This window comes from Cavia porcellus, unplaced genomic scaffold (genome assembly GCF_034190915.1).
Source record: "Cavia porcellus strain 051 isolate PalLab524CR breed Dunkin Hartley unplaced genomic scaffold, mCavPor4.1 scaffold_6, whole genome shotgun sequence".
Classification (NCBI taxonomy): domain Eukaryota; kingdom Metazoa; phylum Chordata; class Mammalia; order Rodentia; family Caviidae; genus Cavia; species Cavia porcellus.
This window is the reverse complement of record NW_026947489.1, coordinates 77,142,125-77,165,514: the sequence shown is the minus strand read 5'-3', so window position 1 is coordinate 77,165,514 and position 23,390 is coordinate 77,142,125. Positions and strand designations below refer to the sequence as shown.

At 48.1% G+C, this 23,390-nt stretch overlaps 1 protein-coding gene across 2 annotated transcripts in view; it reads right to left on the bottom strand.

The window, feature by feature from the left end:
- Slc43a2 (solute carrier family 43 member 2) overlaps window positions 1–23,390 on the bottom strand; it is a 45,883-nt gene that overhangs the window by 15,763 nt on the left and 6,730 nt on the right. For both annotated transcript variants that reach the window (XM_063251065.1, XM_063251066.1), the window contains exons 3-6: window positions 19,544–19,751; window positions 18,005–18,060; window positions 17,178–17,254; window positions 1,289–1,381 (exon numbers count right to left, since the gene is read on the bottom strand). In XM_063251065.1, coding sequence (XP_063107135.1) covers window positions 1,289–1,381; window positions 17,178–17,254; window positions 18,005–18,060; window positions 19,544–19,751 — 434 coding nt within the window. The remainder of the gene's footprint in view (window positions 1–1,288; window positions 1,382–17,177; window positions 17,255–18,004; window positions 18,061–19,543; window positions 19,752–23,390) is intronic.

Sequence of the window (23,390 nt, the reverse complement as noted above, 5' to 3'; positions counted from 1 at the left end):
GAGATGACCACATTTCTTGATCCTTTGCTTGTCTACTGTTAGTCAGCTCCCTAAGGTCTGGATCATCCTTGTCTACAAAAGTCTCTCCAGTGCCCTAAGGAGTACAAGTGGTGTGTGCTCTCCATATAGAGGGGCACAGACGAGTGCATCTGCTTTGCTACCTGGGAAATGGGTGTGACACTGGCACACGTCCTCAGGAGGAGTGCCGAGCACCCAGCCAGCATGCTGAACACTAATTAGCAGCTGCTGCATGAGCACCACTTATTTCCAGCCCTACGTAAGGGTCCCCCAAGTCCTGACACACAGCTGCTCAGCTGGCCACGCACACTAGCAGTTAGACTCTGGAAAGGGGAAGGGGAATTTGTGGGCTCCTCTCCATGACTCAGGAGCAAGGGTGTCTGAGAAGATTCAAAGGACGGCTGGCCCCAGATTCTTGCCTCCTACCCTGATTCACAGGGACCAGTCCACACCTGCGACCCCTCTCATCAGAAGCACCCCCTTGCAACCCCTGAAAAGGTGGCTTTGACCTGGTGCTGCTGCCAGGAAGGGAGAAGCCCCTGCTGAAGCCAACAGAGCAACAAGGTTTGGGGAGGGGATGGCTGTGGGCTGGGAGATGTCTGCTCCTCTCTGTCACTTCCTCAGGCTCAGAATTCTGCCCCGGAGGGAAACAGCTGAACCAACTTGGTTGAGAGCATTGCTTTGGGCTAACTGGGAGCAGAAGCTCAAGAACAGGCCCAGAGGAGGGGGTGCTCAGGCCCGGAGGTGAGCCTGCCTTCAGCCTGGGGTCATGCACTACAGTGACATTCTTTTGTTGTTTATTTTTTATTTTTTTGGTACCGGGAATTAAACTCACAACTTCAGGCTTGCCAGGCAGGCACATGTGCCACTAAGTGAAATCCCTGGCTCTAAAGTAACATCCTTGAGTCTCCTGTCCCACAAGGCCCGTTGGGTTTCTTCTTTTTCCTCTTTATTTTTTATTTATTTATTTTTGCCTTTTTGGAGACAGGGTCTCACTATGTGTAGTCCAGGTTGGCCTTGAGCTCACTTTATAGTCCAGGCTGGTCTCAAACTCACAACGATCCTACCTCAGCCTCAGCTCCAGAGTGCTGGGATTAGAGGCGTGAGTCACCACACCCAGTTTGTTTTTTCTTGCTTGTGGTGACCAGGGTGGGTGAACAGATGGGTCACCCTCAGGGTCAACAATGACTTCTCTCTTTGTAAGAGAGGGTTCAAGGAGGAGTCACTGCAGAGAGTCAATGTGCCGGAAATCCACTGGCCACACCCTCACCTTGATTCCTGGGAAAGTGACTGCGGAGGAGGCGTAGGATCCAATCATCAAGGCAATAAATGTGGATCGAAGGTCACCAAACATGTTGGGCAGCTGAGAGGACAGAGAAAGAAAGGTTTAAGAGGAGGGACAGAGGGTCGAGGCATGGTCAGGCACCATGCCTCACCTGTACTTTCCCCGGAGAGTTCACTGGTGACTGTCCAGGGTCATCACCCCTGCTAACTGATGCCTGCCCTGCCTGGACTGAGGGAGATAAGAAGGAGGATAACAAAATGCAAAGAGACGGCTGTTTCACTTTCTGATTAGCAGCTCTCCCCCATGCTTCTGGCATTGGCTTCTGTTCTGTGCAGGGTCACACAGAGATGCCAGAGAGCAAAAGTATGAGCCTGGGCACCCTCAAAGAGAAAAAGCTTGTTCAAAAATAAAAATCTATTTGCAGATTAAATATTTGCATCATTTCATAAATAAAAACTAGCACAATCCCAGAAAGACCAGATGTCAGCAGAAGTCGCTGTTTCACGAGTGTAGAGTTTTTTTTTTTTTTTTTTGTCTTTTTCCCGGTACCAGGGATCGAACTCACGACTGCCTGCTTGCAAGGCAGGCGCTTATGCCGCTGAGCTAAATCCCCAGCCCCACGAGTGTAGAGTTTTAAAAGCCGCCAACCAGAATTCTACAGTTTCCTCTGGGCTGACCATGCTTCTGCATTCTTAAGCACAAGCAGGAGATTCTCTTCCCATCTCACTTGCTGCCCTAGCAATGGATGGGCACGTAGGAGGCCCCCAGCGAGCAGGGTTCCTGTTCTGTTCTCAACAAGCCACAGCTCTCAGCCCACAGGAACACGAATTGGAGGCCAAGCCTTCGGTGACTTGCTTTGTAGTAACCCAGGTACAGTAAAATACTACAGCAGTCATGGATTCAGACAGATCTGGGGCAAAGCTTATCTTCCCAGGCAACATGCCTTGTTCCTGCAGCCTCGGGAGACTGCGCCATGCGCTCTGGAGGATCCCCATTCGCGCCGCGTCCTTGCATTAGAGATGCCCTCCAGAATGCTTCACCAAACTATTTCACTGAATTTAGGCTGCTTATGTGGAACTCAGCTGATGACAAACAGGGACCTCCCTTATTTGTATTGAGTCAGTTGTGTGTCACTAAGTATGGCCACTGTAAATTATTTCGTAGAGGCTCAGTAGAGGTAGTGGAAACAGCTTTGTGTCTCACCATTGCTGGCTGTTTATCAAAGGTAAAAACTGCTTTGCTTTAAAGAACATTACCAAGAAAAGGGAGCGGAAGACATTTTTACAAATCACATATTTGATAAGGGGCTTGTATAGGAAATATATAAATAACCTCTGTGATTCAATAGTAAAGAAGACAACCCATTTTAAAACTGAGCAAAGGAGGCTGAAGATGTGACTCAGTGGCAGTTTTTGCCTTGCATGCACAAGGCCCTGGGTTCGATTCCCACCCACCCACACGTGCATGAAGGACAAAGCGTCTCAACAGGCTTTTCACTAAATCAGATATAAAAATGGCCAATAAGCACATAAAGATATTCAACATCATTAATTATACAGAAATGCAAATCAGCTGGGCATAGTGGTGCACATCTGTAACCCCAGCATTTGGGAGGCTGAGGCAGGAGGATCCTTGTGAGTTCCAGGCCATCCTGAGCTACACTACAAACCCCTATCTTTAAAAAAAAAAAAAAAGAAAGAAAGAAAAAGAAAAGAAAGAAAGAAAGAAAAAAAGAAAAGAAAAGGAAAAAAAATGCAAATCAAAACCACATGCGAAGGGGCTGGGGATTTAGCTCAGCGGCATAAGTGCCTGCCTTGCAAGCAGGCAGTCGTGAGTTCGATCCCTGGTACTGATAAAAAGGAAAAAGACAAAAACAAAACAAAACAAAACCACATGCGATGCCATCTGATACCCACCAGAGTGGTCACAATAAAAAAGATAAGAACAAATGCTGGTGAGAGTACAGAGGAATTCGAATTGTTAAGTACCTCCAGTGGGAAGTAAAATGGTGTAATCACATAGGAAAACAGTCCAAGAGTTCTTCACTCAGTTAATCACATGACCCACTCTTACCTGGTTATGCCCAGGAGAAAATTGTATGTCCACACAATAACTTCTGCATGTGTATTTACAAAAGCCTTTTCTTTCTTTCCCTCTCCCTCCTCCTTTCTTTTTGTCCCCCTAGTACTGGGAATTGAATGCAGGGCCACGCAGACCCACGCGGGACAAGTACTCTACTACTGACCTGCATTTTACTCTACTTGACACAAGGTTTCACTAAGCCGTCAGGCTGGCCTCAGACTTGTGCGTAGCTAGGACTATAGGTATGCACAACTGTACCTGGCTAGTATTTTCCCTACCAGGCAATAAGTGAACACAATCTAAACGTCCTTCAGTGGATGAATGAATAAGCAAAATGTCTTATATTCAAACATTCAAATATTATTTGGTCATAAAGAGAACAGAAGTATGGATACATGCTACAGCAGGGCTACACCTTTGAAACATGAAACGCTAAATGAAAAAAGCCAGATACCAAGTATCACATGTTCTATAACTCCATTTATATGAAATGTTTCAAATAGGCAAATCCAAGACACAGAGTAGATGTTGCCAAGGGCCAGGAGTAAATAGGGAGGGGCTGCTGATGAATACAGGATTTTTGTTTGAGGTGATATAGTTGAATGTAGCGATGAAGGCACAGCTATGTGACTACACCAGAGATATACCCTGAGTCACACACTAGGCGTGCTGAGTGGTACATGAATTATATGTAAATAATGGTGCTGAAAAAATAGGAGCCTGGTGCAGTGGCACACTTCTGCAATCCCAGCACTCAAGAGAATGAGACAAGAGGATAGCAAGTTCAAGACCAGCCTGGACTACAGAGTGGGATATTGTCTCAAAGAAAAAAAAAAAAAAAACAAAAAAGCAGTGTGGGAGTGCAATTCCAGGATAAAAAAAAAAAAAAGGAATATGAGCAAATCTATTGCAAATTAATGGCCACCCAAGCTACCTTATGGCACGAGACTTGAGTAGCTAACCAGGCACTTCAATGAATTCCTAGTACAGCCAGACATGATGGCACATGGAGGTACATGGATGGCACATGGAGGCAGGAGGCTGAGGCAGGAGGATCACAAGTTCAAGCCAAGCCTGGGCTGGGCAACTTGGTAACTTAACAACCCTCTATCTCAAAATAAAAAAAAGAAAAAGAGCTGGGGGGCATAGCCCAGTGCAAAGGTTCAAATCTCAGTTTGAAAAATAAAAAAAGCCAAGGAAACAACCAAAAAACAAACCAATTCCTAGCACACATCAAAAGCTCTTCCCAGGGCTGGGGATTTAGCTCAGCGGCATAAGCACCTGCCTTGCAAGCAGGCAGTCGTGAGTTTGATCCCCGGTACCGATAAAAAGGAAAAAGATAAAAAAAAAAAAATTTAAAAAAAAAAAAAAAAAAAAAAAAAGCTCTTCCCCTTGTACAGTGGACCCTCCACTCTCCTAGACTCCTCAAAGAGGGTCAGAGAGAAATCAGGGAAGGGCACAGGAGATAGTGAAGGTGTGCTGTGCTCTCCTGTGCGCAGACACACCCAGGTGAGCACCAAAGGTGTCTGACCGTACCCTGCACACCTGCCTCCCAGGTATGTCACACTCCAAAGGACACTCTCAATCTGAGCTCACACAGCGGCACTGCTGCATACTGGTCATGCCAGCAAAGCAGCTTTGTGGCAGAGACACCCTTGGGCCATGTCTACTCAAGGGAGAACCTAGGGATGAGGTCTGCCTGTGGGAGGCACTTGGGACTGCTCCCCTGGATTCCACAGTGGCCAGAGAAGGCCAAGAAAGAAAAGGATCATGAGGATTAAAGAAGGCTTAGAACCCAACCCAACCCAGAAGAGTGGATGGAGGCCAAAAGCTCAGCCTCTCTGGGGCAAGACAAGCCCAGTGAACATCTTTGCTCCTGAAAAAACCTCTGTGCATGTAAGGATCATTCCTTTGAAGCAGACAACCCAAAGCAGAATTACCTCTGGGCGCAAGCTTTGCAGCATGGCTAAAGAGTGTTCGGAGAAGCAGCCAGCGTGCAGCCCTTCCTTTTCCACCCCCTTACTCTCAGCCTGGCCTGAACCCCCACACAGGCTACCGGCCAACAACAACAGGACTCCAGGCAAGCACACAGGCCTGGCCCGGCTTGTGGAGCCTTCTTCCGCACTCGATGCAGGATAGGGGAGAACAGGAACCTGGGCGAGGAGGCCAGTTTCCCTTCTATCCCTGGATGAGACCCTCGCCTTCAGGCCTGGAGCAGGGCACAGCTTTCCAGCTATCAGCCTCTCCCTGCCAGGAATGTTCTTATCACAACCAAAAAAATTCTTTTCCCCAGCATATTATTTTAGTTAGCAGTGCCATTCCCAGTACAGGATAGAACCTCAGGGCAAACCACACTAGACGTGTCCTGACAATACCTACATCTTGTATAGTAAACAATGACACCTCTTTCCTGATTAGAAAGAGCAACATATGCTGTATCTGTTGTAAAACATTAGAAACAAAGTACAGTAAAAGCCAGGTAAGGTGGCACTTATCTATAATCCCAGCTACTCAGGAGGCTGAGGCAGGAGGATCATTGCAGAGTTTGAGGCCAGCCTGAACTACTAAGTGCGACCCTGTCTCAAAAAAACAAATGAGAAAACAAAAACCTTCCTGAGGATCTGTGGTGTGCTGTGCTGAACTGCACCCAAAAAACCTCCACCGATCAGCATACCCCGCAGCAGTGCAGCAGCGTCTGTCTAACAAAGGTCACTGCATCATCATGTTACTACTTTTAACATTTACTACTTCACCAATACTTTTGCCTTAACATCCTCTTTTTGGGTGTGTAGGTCAGCAGTAGGGGACTTCACTAGGATATACAAGGGCCCTGGGTTCAACCCTCAGTAGCATACACAAAAAATCCATTTATTTGTGTAGGAACAAAATTAATGGAAGACTGGTAGATGGTGGCAGTAGCAGGAGCCTGTGGTGCTACAGGTCAGTGATTGCCGAGGTCAGGGCTCTGTGGCCTGGGGCGCCCAGCGGTGCTGGTCCTCTGTCCTCATGTGGGCAGCCAGCAGATATGTATGGGAGGCAGACGAAGATAACATGCTGTCTGCCAACCTAACATACCTTTCTTTGGGAATTCTGGTCTTTCAGAATCAAGATCTAACAAAGCATTATTCCAGGACTTTACAGGAGGAAGGACCCCGTTATCTATTTTCTGTGGTTGTGCTGAGCTTTTTTGAAGATAATGGCCTGCCTTTTTTAGTCTATAGAGACAATAAAGGTAGTCTAAGAGCACTGAATACTGAGTCAAGTACTACAAGATGAAATTCTTTCTTTCTTTCTTTTTTGTTTTTTTGAGAGAGGATTTCGCTATACAGTTCAGGCTAGCTTTGAACTCACTCTGTAGCCCAGGCTGGCCTTGACCCAGCAGTGACCCTCCTGCCTCAGCCTCCCAAGTGCTGGGATTACAGGTGTGTGCCACATGATGGAATTCTTAATAAACCTATGGAAAGACATAAGCTTGCTATTCTGTCGGGGAGTTTACTCTGAGAAAATCTTAAAAGAAACAAGATAATCAGTGTGAATAAGAAATATTCAGCTTGGTTTTTTTGGAGTTTAACTGGATCAATGAGTATATATGTGTTTATATGAAGATTTGGTATCAAAGAATGGATTTTTTCAGGGACAGGATCAAGTGATAGCTGTTGCTTCTCAGGCACTCGGGGGCTGTGATTAAGGATGTGGATAGTATTTAAAAAGCACTTGCAGGGCTGGGGATTTAGCTCAGCGGCATAAGCGCCTGCCTTGTAAGCAGGCAGTCGTGAGTTCAATCCCTGGTACCGATAAAAAGGAAAAAGACAAAAAAAAAAAGTAAAACAAAATAAAAAGCCCTTGCAACTTCTATCCGTAATATCATCAGCACTGATGCCCTATGTTTGGTGATGGGATTTTGTGCCAGCCATTGACTTTTCCCTTGGAGCCATCCTTGTATAACAGCCTTGTATGATCTCAAGCCAGCAGGAAATCCCACTGAAGCATAGCCATGCGCTGTCTTTTGCTGGTTTTCATGATGGTTCACTAGTAATCTCAAAATTAATCTCCCCCCGAGGACATTTACAAATTTTCTGAAGTCAGATTCATCCTGAATCTGATCCTATTTTTCAAAGGTCTGAAAAAAACACATGTTTAAGGATAAAGCATGAAATGTGTGTGTAACAAAGTACATTACAGCTAGAACTCAAAACCTGAAAAGTATTTCCAGGAATTAGAATTAGAAGAAACACTGGAGGAAATTGAAATCTGAGTTTAAAAAGAATTTTTTTTGAACCAGGAATCAAACTCAGGACCTTGCCCTTACCAGGCAGGCTCTGTGCTACAGAGCTATATCCCTGGCCCAGTAATCTACCTTTTTGATTGCTGTAGAAACGTCCTACATACTCTTTGTCCAAGCACACAAATGTCAGATACCACATTTTGCAAATTAAATGTATTTACTCTTGTTAAATGTTTTTATCTTACTCATTCTATAAAAATACATCAAATCACATGGCATGTTTGAAAATTATAATTATTGGGCTGGGGATTTAATGCTCAGTGGCGTAAGTGCCTGCTTGGCAAGTGCGAGGTCGTGAGTTCAATCCCCAGTACCACCAAAAAAGAAAAAAGAAAATTATAATTACCTATAAAGCTGTGAAAAAACAGAAGTGCAATTTAAAAGAAAAGTCATCTGGGTGGTAGTTGGAGGTAAAAATGAAACAGGACTGGCCGAGTTAACCATTGTTGAAGTTGCAAATAGGTACATACAGTTTCATTACACTGCTCTCTCTAAAATCATGTAAGTTAAAAACTTAGGGACTGGGGACACAGCTTGGTGGCACCGCACCTGCCTGCTAACTGCAAGGTCCCAAGTTTGATTCTTGGCACAAAACAAAACAAAAACATTATCAATAATATCATTTAAAAAACTGGAAAAAATCTACTTGGTTTCTAATGATTTTAAACATTTTCTCCTACATTAGAAATCAGTCATTAGAGGCTGGGAATTTAGCTCAGCGGCATAAGTACCTGCCTTGTGAGTTCGATCCCTGGTACCGATTAAAAAAAAAGAGAAATCAATCATTAGGGCTGGGGATTTAGCTCAGCAGCTTAAGAGCCTAGACCTGGCAAGTACAAGGTCATGAGTTTGATCTCCACTACCAAAAAAACCCAAAAAAAAAAACAAAAAAAAAAGGAATCAGTCATTAATATTCCCCACTGGCCCTTTTTTCTATGAGGCTCACCTTCTTATATTCATTTGTAAAAGTCCTTTATGTTCAAAGACCTTCAGTTTCCACACACTGCAGGAATGTTTTCCAGTTTTTATTAACTCCTGCTTTGTTTCAAATGGTTTCTGAGTTTAAGTAGGTAGACAAAGGAGTGTGCTGGCCTTTAGGGATTATCTAGTGTTAGTGCCAGGTGACATCTTTCTGGAAAGAACTCTGAGGTCAACTTTGAGCAATAAAACCCAAATATAAACATTCTGACATAGTGTATGGTTACAGAAGAGTAAGCAGCACAGGAGAAGACAGGCTTTCTCTGTGGACATAATTTACTTGTTTTTTGTTTTTGGTCATTTTAAGACAGGCTCTTGCTATGCAGTTCAGGCTAGCTTTGGGCTCATTTGTAGCCCAGACTGGTCTTGAACTTGCAAAGATCCTCCTGCCTCAGCCTCCTAAGTACTGAGATTACAGAAGTGCACCACCACACTAAGCTACAATTTACTTTTTAAAATAGTAATACTAACTTGCATTTTATCCTTCAACTTGAATCTTTTTCTTCCTCCCAAAGCTGTTATGGCTGTCAGAGGAGACTGTGCTCAGAAAAACAGCTTGCTCGGATTTCCTTATTATTAAGTAATAATACAGATAATAATAGTAACCATTTTTAATACTTACTATTATTTTTAAAACCATCAAAGCAGCTGGGTGTGGTGGTGTGTGCCTGACGTCCCAGCATTCGGGAGGCTGAGGCAGGAGGATCACTGTGAGTTTCAGGCCAGCCTGGGCTACACAGTGAGATTCAGGCCAGCCTGAACTACATACACATCAAGACCCTGTCTAAAAAGAAAACAAACCAAAAACCCTCTAAGCAACTGTGTAAGGTATCATTATCACCCTCTTTTTTTAGTCAGTGCTGACCACTGAAACTACTGCCTCACAGGTACTATCAAGCACTCTACTCCCAAGCCATATTCTGGCCCATCACCCTCAGTTAATGACCACAGCACTCAAGAGTCAAGGCATTGCCAGAGGTGGTAAAGATCAAATTTAGACCTCAAGCCAGGCCAAGGGCATAGCCACCAGGCTATCCCACCCCTAGGGGGTCTCACATGGCCTTGCCTGACCAACACTTCAGTCTGGGTCCCGAGGCAGTTTCTCTCATGACTCTTACAAGTTTTTTACCAAGCATCCTGTTTGATTCCCACCTACTGGAGATTTCTGACATTACTTCAGATGCTGTTTGTTTTCAAAACAGTCTTGCTCTGTAGTCCAGGCTGGCTTGAACTCATTACATAGCCCAGGCTGGCCGGGAACTCATGGTGGTCATCCTGCCTCAGCCTCCCAAGCAAGTGCTTGGACTAAGGTGTGTGCCACTATGGCTGACTCAGTTGCTCTTTCTAAAAACCCATCTGCCCTGCCCTCGGCGATCCCTGCCATTCCTCGGGTGACTCCCTCTGGTCCTGACGAGTGACACGTAGTGGCCGGTGGACTCCTCTTTGCTCTCTGGAGGCACACTGGCCCCTCATTAGTTGACTCCCATTCTGCCTCCACCAGCCCTGCTGCACACGTCTGCTCAGAAGCCGTGCTGCCAGAGTGCCGGCTGGGAGCACAGTACAGTGCCCTAGTGTGGCCTTCAGGGCCTGCTGGAAAGGAAGAGTCCAGCTCAGCTGCCAAAGAGGAAGCCCGAGCCGTGCTGTGATGACAGATGCCAGAGCAACACTCAGCGGAGGCTGCTTCCTGATTCACAGAGGGGCCGAGCAGGCCCCCTCTCCCGGCTCCTGGGTTCTTCCCACGGCTGCCCTGCCACCTCTGCTCTGCTGGGCCTCCACGCAGGCCTCACTCTCTCTCAGTGCCCAAGCCGCGCCATAAACAGGCCTGGCCACAGGACAGCAGCAGCTGCAGCAGCCTCCCCTGGCATTCTGGCCACAGAGCATGGCCACGGGCAAGAGTGTCCCCAGGCCAAGGCCCCGGACAGAGAGCATGGACTGTCCTGCCTAAGGGCTCCCAGGGTACATGCTTTTCTCCCCCAGTGCTCCCAGGTCAAGCTGTGGGGCTGGTGACAGGCAGGGACAGATGCTGGGTAGTGTCAGCGCACTGATTTCCCAAAGCTATGGTTTCGCTCTGGCACACACATCTGGGAGGTGCCACATGCAGCCTGGGGGTAGGGTGGCATTCGGCCCTCCAGCCCCTGCAGATGTGAGTGAGCCTTGTCCTCAGTGGCTGGCGGCACACCCTGAGTTCTGCACAGTGCCTGTGGGCCAGGACCCGGGTGCGAGTCTAGATGAGTGAACTCAACAAAGCTGGGCTTTCTCAGATGACAAGGGCAGTAAAAAAAAAAAACAAAGCTGGGCTGTTTCCTGAGCCGGCACTGCTGCACAGGCGGCCCACAAGAAGGTCCTTGTGGTCACCTTTCCACTTCACTGCTGAAGATCGAGGGGAAGGCCCCTCCCTCCTCACCTGCCAGGTCCAGCCCTACAGCTGCTCCCACTGAGCTCTGTCCATTCCCACATCATGTGCTGCCAAGCCAGCGGCAATCAGCTGACTTCTCTGGGTTCCCCAGGCACAGAAGAAAGCAGAGGGGAGTAAGAGGCTGAACCCGCGCCAGGCACCGGGACAGTGCTGCCCGCTGTCACCTGGCCTCCTCCAGAGTCAGGCAGCACCTAAGACCTTTGACTGACAGAACTGAGGTCTACTGAGTGGGAATGGTGGACGCAGGAGGCTGTGGATTGTGAAGTCAGAGTCAGGGATACCACACTGTGGCCATCTGTCCCTGCCTGTGGCCAACCCCACAGCCTGACCCGAGTGCTCCTGGGAGAGAAGCACACATACACACAGACCTCCTGGGAACCTCCCAGGAATGCTAAACCTGGGGTGTTTACTGGCTTCCGGCCCTCCTGGCAGGTACATAAAGAGGCATGTTTACTCTGCTGTCTTCAATTGCTGATCCAAAAGCTGTGGGATCTTTTCTTCCTCAACTTAAAGTCAGACTTAGGGCATTTTTCCGGAAGAAGCCTGGCAACATTGCGTAACCCTTTTCTGAGAAGGTTTCAACTCAAACTCCCTAACCCGGCCACACTCACGGGGGTCAGAGTAATGAAGTGGAAAGGACGACTTCACAATTTTTGGCTGTATCTGCTCCCATCTCTAAGCAACCCAGGCCCTGTACGGCACGGTGGCCACCCAATGCCACTGCCCCAGCCGCCCACTGGTGTTTGTGCTCCGGCAGATGAGGCGAGTTAAAGGGTTATACAAACTCAGGGCGCTGAGCAAACAGACCAGGGTATGCTAAGCAGATGTCCAGGGGAGACCGCGGCTCTACACCACTGAGTGCGCTGACCTGTGGGCTGGCCCAGCACCCTTCCTCCAGGACCCATGATTCGGACACCCCAGAGAGTGAGCCCTGGCTGCTCTCTGCTGCTGGGTGGTCCCTCTGGCATGGGACTCACCCTCACCCTCTAAGCCTCCACTCTAGATGGAAGAATCACCTACCAGTACAGACCTACTGGGATCTGGGAGGAGCTACTGGTCATTTCCTTCTGGACCAAAGGGAAAAGCCATTGGGCTAATTTGGGGTCCCTGTCCACAAATGGGGCACGAGCCAACCACCTTTGGACATCTTTATTAGGCTGTAGCCCACACTACATAAAGCCCTTGGGACTCAGAAAGCCCTCAGATAGTCAGGCATGGTAGTATCTAGCACCAAGAGGCTGAGACAGGATTGCCACAAATTTGAGGCCAGTCTGGACTATACAGTAAATTCAAGACCAGCTTGAACTACATAGTAAGACCCTGTCCCCCAAAAAGTCCTCAAATTAGAGTATGCATGGCACTGAATTCCCTTACATTCCCAGGTGATTAAGGAGCACTGATCCACAGTCCTAAAATGGTATGAAAGATTTGATTTAGGAAGCTCTTAACTCCTTCATCCCCAGAACAAGAACATGGGTGGGAGGTACACACAGAAAGTGCCACTGTGTGGTTAGCCTTTGTCTCTGGAAGCTGCTCCTCCTGATGGTTCTGCTTTTTTGGTACTAGAACTTGAACTCAGGACCTTGTGCTTGCCAAGCAGGCCCTGTGCCGCTGAGCTACGTCCCCAGCCAGTTCTGCTTTTTAAAGGCGTTGGCTGTGTCAGAGCAAGATTTGGTCCTGCTCAGCAGAAGCCCCAGCCGACCCAGGAGTATTGCCCAACTGTTCCAGGCAGTCTTTGCTGACCTGCTTCCCATTCCCATTTCTGGGTCTGTTCTGGGAGATCAGGCTTCATGGGATAGGGGGACGTCTAAGGATCCCCCTCCAGGCCAGCAGGGGCTGGGAAGAGGTGACTTTAGAAGTGTTCAGAGGGCTGGCCTGAGCCACTGAGGGCTGAGGGTGGGAAGACGGCAGGGCCTTCAGTGACTGCACCAGCCGCCTGGAGATTCCAGATTAAAGCCTGGCAATTTCCTCCCATAAAGGACCAGAGAGTAAATATCTCAGACCAAATGGTGTCTGTCATGACCACCGCCGCATAGAGGCTGCCACAGATGGCGCATGTACAAATAAGCCTGGTGTATCACAACAGGCACAGTCTGGCCTCTGCCTCGGGGTGCTGATGTGCTGACCTCTGCTCTAGCTCCAGGATGGGGACCTCAGAGGCCAGGCCAACCACCTGCCCTGCAGCAGGCAGATCCTAGGTCTGCAAGTGCTTTGCAGGATGATTGGACAGCTTTGCAGCCTGCCCACCATCAAAGACATCTTGGCGGCTTTTCACTCATTTGAGGGGAGAGCCAGGTATTCAGAGATCCTCCCAGGAGGCTACGCCTCTCACAGAGCCGGACCTGGGCCTCTAGCATGATGCCCGAGGCACCTGGAAACCGCAGGTGATTGCAAAAAATTCCCAAAGGGCCCACAGCTCTCCTCAGATTTATTTATGGGCCCCCTGAAAGAGCCAAAAGCCCTAGAGTAAGTTCCCTTGCTTACTCAGAAAGAAAGTGAGTTCCTTTGCATTTGAAAAAGCTCTTACAAAATGTTTTTAAAAAATGACTTTTAAAACAACTGCAGAAAAGTAGATAAATAACACAAATAAGTAATTTATAAGAGACACAAATGGCCAAAAAAAGAGGTAAAAGGATGTTCTGTCTCACTATAATTAAAGAAATTTTTAGAAGTCATAGTATAGTTGGGTGTGGTGGCACACGTCTGTAATCCCAGCACTCGGGAGGATCATGGCAAGTTCCGGACCAGCCTGGGCTACAAGGTGAGCCCATGGACAGCCTGAACCGCATAGCGACGAGACCCTGTCTCAAAAAGACAAAAAAATCATAGCTTATCATTTTCACAAGGTCAGATTGGGTAATGTTTAAATAAAGACAAATGATATGGTCTTAGAGGAAGAAGGGAAAAGGCACTCTCAGAAATGCTGGTAGGATTGTGTCGGTGTAAAACCTTTTTATAGAAGGCCATTTAACAGCACATATTAAATTTTAAAACGTGCTTATGTTGTGGCCCAACAATTCCACTTCCAGGAATTTATTTTATGGAAACACATATACAGGGAAGTTCCCCTCCAAGCATTCATAAATTGCAGAATTGTAAAACTTTATGTGTACTGGTAGGAGCTGGTTGAATAAATTATGGCACACTACATTATAAAAGAATACAGAACTACTGAATAATGAGAAAGATCTGTACAGTTTAAAATAAGAAAGTAGATTTCTTTTTTTCTTTTTGAGACAGGCTGTCTCTATGCAGTTCAGGCTGACCTTGTGTTCACTTTGTAGCCCAGGCTGGTCTCAAACATGCAACAATCCTCCTCCCTCAACCTCCCTGAGTGATGGGATTACAGGTGCAAGCCGCCACGCCCAGCTAAGAAGGTAAATTTCTAAACACTGACAGAGAAATTGAAAGATACATGTGAGTGGAAAAGCCAAACTGTAGTAGTGAAAAATAAAAAGAGCCAGGTGTGGCAGTGCAAGTGTGGACGTATATGTCTTCAGTATTACTTTAAAACTTGTATATACCAAAGGCACTCTACTTAGTTATTTATTTACATATATTTGAAAGAGTCTTGCTATGCAGGCTGTCCTTCAACTCACTATGTAGCTCAGGCAGGCCTTGAATTTGTAGCAATCATCCTGCCTAAGTCTCCCAAATGCTAGGATTACAGGCATGCACCAAAAAACGTTTTCTGTTTTTGTCTTTTTCCTTTTTATCGGTACCAGGGATCGAACTCACGACTGCCTGCTTGCAAGGCAGGAGCTTATGCCGCTGAGCTAAATCCCCAGCCCTAAAAACGTTTGTTTTATAATCACAAAAAATAAGAAACGTGGCTGGGCATAGTAGCACACACCTGTAATCCCAGCACTGGGGAGGCTGAGGCAGGAGGATCACTGTGAGTTTGAGGCCAGCCTAGGCTACAAAGGGAGCTCAAGGTCAGCCTGAACTGCAATGAAACTCTGTCTCAAAAAGACAAAAGTAAGAAAAATATTTATGGGCCTCTTAGTTGCTCTTAGTTTTTTTTTGATAACTTTATAGAGTTCACTTTCAAGCCTTTCTAAGGAGGACTTAGAATATGGTGCTGTTTTTATAATCTGTGTGTATGTGCGTGTGCGCTGCCAGGGATAGAGCCAGGATCTCCAGAATGTTGGGCAGGCGCCCTACCACTGGCTGACACCCCCTTTCATCTCACGCTTTATTATGGAAAGCATCTCTGCATTTTGAACCTCAATTCCTCAAGTCCCAGGGCCACCCTGATCTTTTACCCCTGAAATTCAGACCTGCTGTCCTCACAGAGCCCCAGCATGACTAAAATAATGGGGCGATGCCAGGGTTTTATTTTTCACCTTGATGAAAGGGTGGATAGCTTCCACACTGTCCAAGAACAAACAGAACCAGGACTCCTATGTCACAGTTTACACAACTCAGTGAAATGTATATGCCGGACTGACAGCTTCACCGTGTTTTCCTCTGGGAATCTGGAGGGAGGGTATATTCATTTCTCTTTTAAATCTACCTGGTTAAAAGAACCAAAATTAATGTGCCCAAAGAATACAATGTGTATTTCCCAGTCACCAACACAGATAAAGTAACAAAGTCCTCACATTCATGGGGTGAGGACACCTCAGAGAGGCTTCCCTGAGAGCACAGCACATGGATCACTGGTGCTGGGCTCTGCCCGCCTAACGCAGACTGCAGTGAATTTTTTATGCCTACAGATGGGGCCCATACACTTAGTGCCTTCCACCCGGACAGAGTTAGCAAGGCAGAGCAGGGGAAAGAGAAGCCAGGAGACCTTGAGCCTGGCCCCTGGCATGTGGCCTGCGGGCGATCACCGAGATGTCATCACCTTTTCGAGCTCTTTACCAAAGGACCAGAAGTTCCCACAGCTCCCTTAGAACAAAACACGGGCCCAGCGACAGCATGACTCACTGGTAAAAGGGGAAATCAGAAACCAGAGTGCAAGCAGTAATGGTACACACTGTATCCTGAGAACAGCTTCATAGTAAACTGAGGCCCATGAGATTTCCCTGTCGAGTAGAAGTCTATTATTCTTTTTTTTTTTTTTCCTGGTGCCAGGATTGAACTCAGGACCTCGCACTTGCCAGGCTGTGCCACTGAGCTGTATCTCTGGCCCCGGTGCCAGAAGTCTGTTGTTCTTACTGCTTTCCCAGCTCTGAAGCGTACCTCGCCTGACCCAGACACATCAGAGTTCCCTTTGTCCTTCTGGGAAGACTTTCTTGTTCCCACTTAGATTTTCTTTCTTTTAGCCTGTGCCTTCCTGTAAGAGCACCCTCCCCCCTACCAAAAGAAGCACATTTTGTGATATGCTGTGTGTCCCAAGAAAGGGGGACTCAGTATGGTTGAGAAAACATTGCTCTCAAAACCAGGCTTCTTTCGTTTCTTTGTTTCTCTCTCTCTCTTTCCTTCTTTTTTCCCTCCTTTCTCTGTCTCTGTCTCTCATTTTAGGCAAGTATACTACCACTGGAGGACTACTCCTCTGCCCTGGCATTTTATTTATTTATTTTTATTTTATTTTTTTTTTGTCTTTTTCCTTTTTATCGGTACCAGGGATCGAACTCACAACTGCCTGCTTGCAAGGCAGGCGCTTATGCCGCTGAGCTAAATCCCCAGACCCCTGTCCTGGCATTTTAGAAAATAAAGAAGAGACTCCACACTGGTGTCCTGAGTTTGTCATCCCATTCTGGACAAAGGCAAAGACTGGAGCTAGGGAGATCCAAATGCAGGGAGGTTTGTTTTCTGGTTGTACTGTGAGCCTGGGCTCCCAGAGACACTGCCTATGAAAAGTGAAAGTGGGCACAGCCTTTTCTTTCCCTGCTCCTGTCTTTTCCAGGCACGTGGCTAGTAAGCTGCCTCCTCAGCACCAAGGCCAAGGCAAGAAGGCAGGGGGCCAAGCACCTCAGAGCCATGTCCTGCTGCCCGCAGGACCTCCCAGCGTGGGAGGCCAGGCATGGCTTTGCTGTCAGTCCTCCCCTTCTCGGGACATCCAGGATTATACAGTGAAAGGGAGGAAGTGGCAACCAGAAAAAGCTGCCTGAAATTCACAAGCAGATTTCTGAGAACATAAGCAAAAGGCAAATATGGCTACTCACTGTGAGGGAGGTGAAGGTCATACACATCCCGCCAAAGCCATTCAGAGCCAGGGCAATGAAGATGAGCACTGAGAGAGCTGCAGGAAAACAGACCTGTGAGTGGGGAACCACAGCTGGCCTTCAGCCAGCCCGGGCCTGGCCCGGGGCTCCTCAGAGCAGGCTCCAGATAAACGCAGACTGAAAGGACAAGAAGCCACTGGGTTTACTGCCTGCCTCCTGCTTACCCCCTCCCCTTACCTGCCTCGTGGAGTGTCAAGTCTTGCAAAAGGCCCATGCTCAGCCTGCTCAATCCACTAACCTAGCTGCAAGAGGCCCAAAGGAAACGAAAAACCTAGACTTCCAAAAAATCTGTAAGTGAGCCTGGCTAAGACTCTGTAAGTTTCAAGTCTTGTTTTGGTGTTCATTCTTAAGAGTCTTCAAGCCAACAGCCTCATCTGAATAGGGATAGGGACCAGGCGGCTTTCAGGCCATATTTAAAGCCCTGGCCTGGACCCCCTTGAAGAGACTGAGCTCACAACTTCTGTATCCACACAGCCCCAGGTCCTAGAGCTCTTCCCTCAGGCTGACAGCAGGGAGGTCATGAGGAACCAGCTATTTGGAGGTCTGCAGACCTGGGATGCCTCTAAGCATCTGTCTGGGGGTGATTCCTTCCTTTCCTGGCTGCCCATGTGAGATAAGCAACTAACAGAGGCTTAACAGGTAGCTCTTGGAGCTTGATCGGGGAGCACCAGCTCCACCACACAGCATCTGACCGCAGGTGGGCCAGGCGCACCTCTGGGGGTCTCTCCCCTCCCCTTGACAAAAGGGTGGAGGAAAGGCAGACTCACACTTTGGGTTACTTGCTCCATATGCAATCAGCAAGCAGGAGACAGCAAAGCAGGCACTGAAACCAAGCAGAAATAGCACATTATTGATAAGTTATTGATCGCCATTATGTGTTATCATTTAAGGGTATTTACTCTGCACCCTTTCAGACTGTTTGATTAAACAATCCCTGGAGCTGGGTGTGGCACAGGTCTGCAACTTCAGAACTCTAGGAGGGGAGGCAGAAAGACCACAAATTCAAGCCTAGGCTGGGCAACTTAGTGACTTAGAAAGATCCTTTTTCAAAATAAAAAAGGGCTGGGGATATAGCTCAGTGTGAAGGCCTTGGATTCAATCCTTATTCAAAAAAATACTAGGAATTTCTAAGAACAATTGGCTCCTATTTGCTGGTAAGGAAAATAAATATTATTTAAAGAAGAAAGAAAAGGAAAAAGGAAGAAGGAAGGAAGGAGGAGGAGGAAGCAGACAAGAATGAGGAAGAGGAGAAAGTGAGGGAGAAGAGGAGGAGGTAGCCGGGCATGCATGGGAACACATGCCTGTAAATCCCAGCACTTGGCAGGCTGAGGCAGGAAGACTGCCATGAGTTCAAGGCCAGCCCAGGCTACATAGTGAATTCAAGGGCAGCCTGAAATATGCTGCAAGACCCTGTCTCAAAAAACCAAAACAAGAAACAAAGAAACAAAACTATATTTCTCTCCGTCTTCTACCTAGTAAGAACCAAAGCTGGAATTGAAGCCCCAGAACTAGATCTTACAAATCCCACACGCACTGCCCCCCACCCCATGGGAGAGGCCCAAGGCTCTGAAGCAAGGGACAAGCATTCCTCGGGTTCCCGAGCCTGCTCGGTCAGGGACAGCCTGGACAGGAGGAGATGTGGCTACTCCCAGAGCCCCTGCACTTGGCTCTGCCCTGGGAACCAAGGCCTCTTCGACTGACAAATGAGTAGAACTGATCCGCAGCCTTTTCCCTTCAGTCATGGGTTTTGCCCCCTGTGAGCCACACCCCTGTAAAGTCCCAATGGGAATAGGGGAGGGGACAGACCTGAGAGCCCAGCAACATACCCCCAGAGGGCACACAAGATGACCCATTAATATATTATATAATACATTAGGACAGGGATGGTGAACCTCCTACAGACCAAGCGCCAAACTGAAAGCCAAAACTCAGTTATGTATCAAAGTGCTAATTAAACCTGAGTGCTGAAGTTTTAGTTTAGAAAAAACTACTCTACATTAACATCTTTTGTCCTAAAGAAAAAAAAAAAAAAATACAGTAACACACACTCCATAGGCTCATCACCACTATATCAGGATTTCTGTTCTTTAATCTCCTTCATTCTAAAAATTTCATTTATGTTGTTTTATTTAATAATTTACCTATTTTGCTGGGCTGGCAATGGAACCCAGGTCTCATGTAAGCTAAGCATGTGTTCTACCACTGAGCCTGGGCATTCAGGGAGTCGCATGGAGCCCCGACAGCAGACTCCAGAAGTCCCTCTGGAACCCACCTGCCTGCCCTATCCCCAGGGAACGCGCACTGACCTGCCCAGCAGCCTGAGCTTCCTCGGACCGTACTTGTCCATGATGATGCCCAGGGGCAGGGTGATGGCGCTGAGCAGGAAGGAGCCCACGGTGAAGGCCAGGTTCAGGATCTCGTCCTGGGCCTTGCAGCTGAGCCAGCCGTTCACCCACGTCACCTCCTCGGGCTCAGGCTCTGCGGTGCCATGCACTGTGGCGTTGGTGACATTCTCTGTATGTGCAGAAGGATAGAAACTGACAATGGGGCCATGGCAGGGATGCTCTAAGCTCAAGTGCACCTGTGCAGTCCCCCCCTGGGGATGTCAGAGCTGGCTCTGGGCTGCCTGGGGGACCCTAATGACCTCACACTGGGCTTGGGTATCCATTTGGCTCAAGCCCCCAGGAGTGATAATGCAAAGGTTTCTAACTTCTGCAGGGGTCATAAACCTGTGGAGAAATAAAAAATGAAATCTGTGCTTCTAAACCCCCGAAACATAGTCTTCAGGCAAGGTAGCACACACCTGTAATCTACCACTGGGCAGGCTGCAACAGAAGGATTGCCCCAAGTTTGAATCAGCCTAGGCTATACAGCAGTGAGTTCAAGGCCAGCCCAAACTACATAGAGAAACCCTGTCTCAAAAAACAAACAAACCCTTGTACTGACATTTTCCAAACCATTGCTCAGAGCACTGATTTTAGTGTTAAAAAAAAAAAGATCCTGGGGCTGGGGATTTAGCTCAGCGGCATAAATGCCTGCCTTGCAAGCAGGCAGTTGTAAGTTCGATCCCTGGTACCGATAAAAACGAAAAAGACAAAAAACAAAAAACAAAAAAAAAAGATCCTAAGTCTTGTCCATAATTTCTTGTCCTCTGAAGCATGGATGAGTCCCCAAGTTAGGTCCCCCTTTTAGAGTGTCCTATATCCTAGAGCAGCAGATGCTAGGACTCAGCCATGGCGACATGGCCCCAGACTGGCTAGAACCTTCTGAGCAGCTTTGTCCACGGAAACAGACTACAGCCAGCATGGAGGCCAATCCTAGACTACCAGGGAAGGACCAGGTGCTGATCTTGTAATTCCCTGTGTCTCCTTGGTCAGCTAGGGCAGACTGAGAGGGCTTTCCTGTCTCCTTCGGCAGTGAGTACAGTTGGCTTCTTAAACACAGACCAGGCCATGAGATAGTTTCTTCTCTGGTGTTTTCTTTGTTTTGTTTTTTTGTATTTTTACCAGTACCAGGAATTGAACTCACGACCACACACTTGCAAGGCAGATACTTATGCCACTGAGCTAAATCCCCAGCCCCATTCTCTGGTATTTTTCCCCCCCTCTGGTGTTTTTAAAGCATCAACCACCACACACACTGACTGCACCTTTAGAACCTCTCATGGATTTTTTAAAAAGTAGTCCAACATTACTTGCTATCACCCATTGAGCTGCCCCTTTCTCACTGGGGTCACTGTGTTGCCATCCCTATGACCACACCCAGCAGGCCCGGCTGCTGGGTGCTGAGCCCCTGAACCTCATGTAGTGACCACACCCACTGTGATCTCAGACCCAAAGGACCGTCTCCAAAGTCCCTACCCCACCATAAGGAAAAAAAGCACTGTAGCAGTTGAAGGTTGGAGGACAGGGCTGTGGGAAAGTGGCGGAGAAAGCTAGCTCGCCCAGACTGCTAGTTAAGAGATGCTGACTAATCCGTGCAGCAACAGGGCAGCCTGATTAGATGTGCGGTTACAATGGACAGTCAAGGAAACACTCTTCCTCAGATAACCACCTGCCTCCCAATTGCAGCTCTGGCGCCAGAGCTGTAAATCTGAGGTCTGCGATGCTGAGGTCTGCAAAGGCTTGCCCAGCCTTCGGGGCTATCCAAAGTCACTGAAACGAAAGCACCAGGCTGACCCATGCCACATGTCAACCTTTGACCGATGAGCACTGTGGGGGCTGTCGAGATGGTGGTGCTAGAACCTGGCCTCTGGGTTCTAATTTTGGTTTCTTTATTTGCTATTTGTATAATTCTAAGGAAGTGACTTGATCTTGCTTCACTGCCTTATTTGTAAAAGGGACATAATATTCACCTCTGGATCAATGAGAAAATTCAGCCAACATTCTAGAGCTCACACAGGCATAGAATGTGCTCAGTAAATAATGGCTAAAAGCAATCATTATTATTACTATGCTGGAGGCTTAGGATGGAGGGTATGGCGCAACTGGTCAGCAGCAGTGCCGGGCAGTAAGAGGGAGCAGCGGTTTGTAACGGTGCATGGCTAGCAGGATACGTGTCTAGACTCCCGCTGCGCTGTGAGCCCTGCAGGCAGAGACCATGTTCAGGTTACCTCTGGGTCCCAGTACCTTTCCAGGCCCTGGCCACAGTAGCTGTTTACTGAATGAATGAAAACAATGAAACCAGATCTCAACAGCCAGAAGGATCAAGAGAGGGAAAGAAATAGGATGAGCAGAACCAAGTTTAACACAGACACGATTTAGGGAGGTCACAGCCACAAGATTAACGGCCTAAAACCACAGACGCAAAACCTCACAAGCCAGATTCCCAGTCCTGCCACTCTCTCTGTTTCTCCAAGAGACTGTCACACTCATGGCCAGAATGCACGGCAAACAGGGTCCTCTGAGTCTATCAAGATGCAACTCAGAAGAGTGTCAAGGGCTAGGCGGCTGGCTCCTGCACTGGGTGACAGCTCCTGCGAGGCAGTGTGCCTCACAGGTGGTGCTGGTTTCAAGTGTCAGCCCTGCCAGCAGCAGCAGCAACTGGATCTGTGGTGGGGAGCCGGGCCTGCCACATGGCAAAGACCGTCTGCAGGCTGACGTGCAGATCTGAGCAAACCAGCACAGATGTGACAGCATGGCACCCACCTGGGAGACCTGATCACGGCTACGCAGGGTCTGGAGCCGGTTACTACACACTCCATGAGGGACATGGGAGAGCTCAGGGCTTAGGGCACCGTGGGCTGTGTGGCTGTAGCAAGCAACAGGAGGACCAAGAGTGACAGGCAGAAAGGCACTCTCGTGAGTAGAGTCCCCGCAAAGAGGTCCCTCAGCTGGAGCCCTAAGTGTCCTCTTCATGACACTGAAGATAAGATAAGCTGGGAAAGGCTGGGGTAGAGCACTTGCCTAGCATGAGGAAGGCTCTGGGTTCCACCCCCGGCACAATACACACACACACACACACACACACACACACACACACACACGCACACACACACACGCACGCACGCGCACACACACACACACACACACACACACGCACACACACACACGCACGCAAGGGAATCTCCCTTATAGCCTAGAAGTGGGCATACAGTAGAAACACTTTAACTTCCTTACTGATCTGGTCATCCTTGTAACTAGACAGGGGACCTACAAGGAGAGGGTTGGGGAGGTGCAGGCAAAGGTGTCACTCTGTTCTTCCCTCTTTTCATCCTGGAGCCACGGTACCCAGGACGAGGGACCAACACATCAGGCTACCAGACTTCTCTCCCTAAAGCCATTCCTGTCAGTAGGGCCACCTGGCCTTCTACTCTCCTGCCTCCAGCCAGTGATGTCTAGCAACACATGGCTTTGGGGCTGGGGGCACTGACTGGCTCATCTGCCCAGGAAGCAATGGGAGTGTTCCTCACTCCTGGAGGGAATTAAACCTTTGATGAGTCTAAAAGCCATATTGGCAATAAACAGCAGACATGAATAATCTCAGCACCAGCAGAGATCCAGAAACCTTTACACTGGGGGGGGGGGGGAAGAGGGGGGATGGACCAGAATAAACACCCAAGGCCAGGGGTGATGACACACACCTGTGATCCCAGTACTTGGGAGGCTGAGGCAGAACGATCACCCTAAGTTTGAGGCCAGCATGGGCTACACA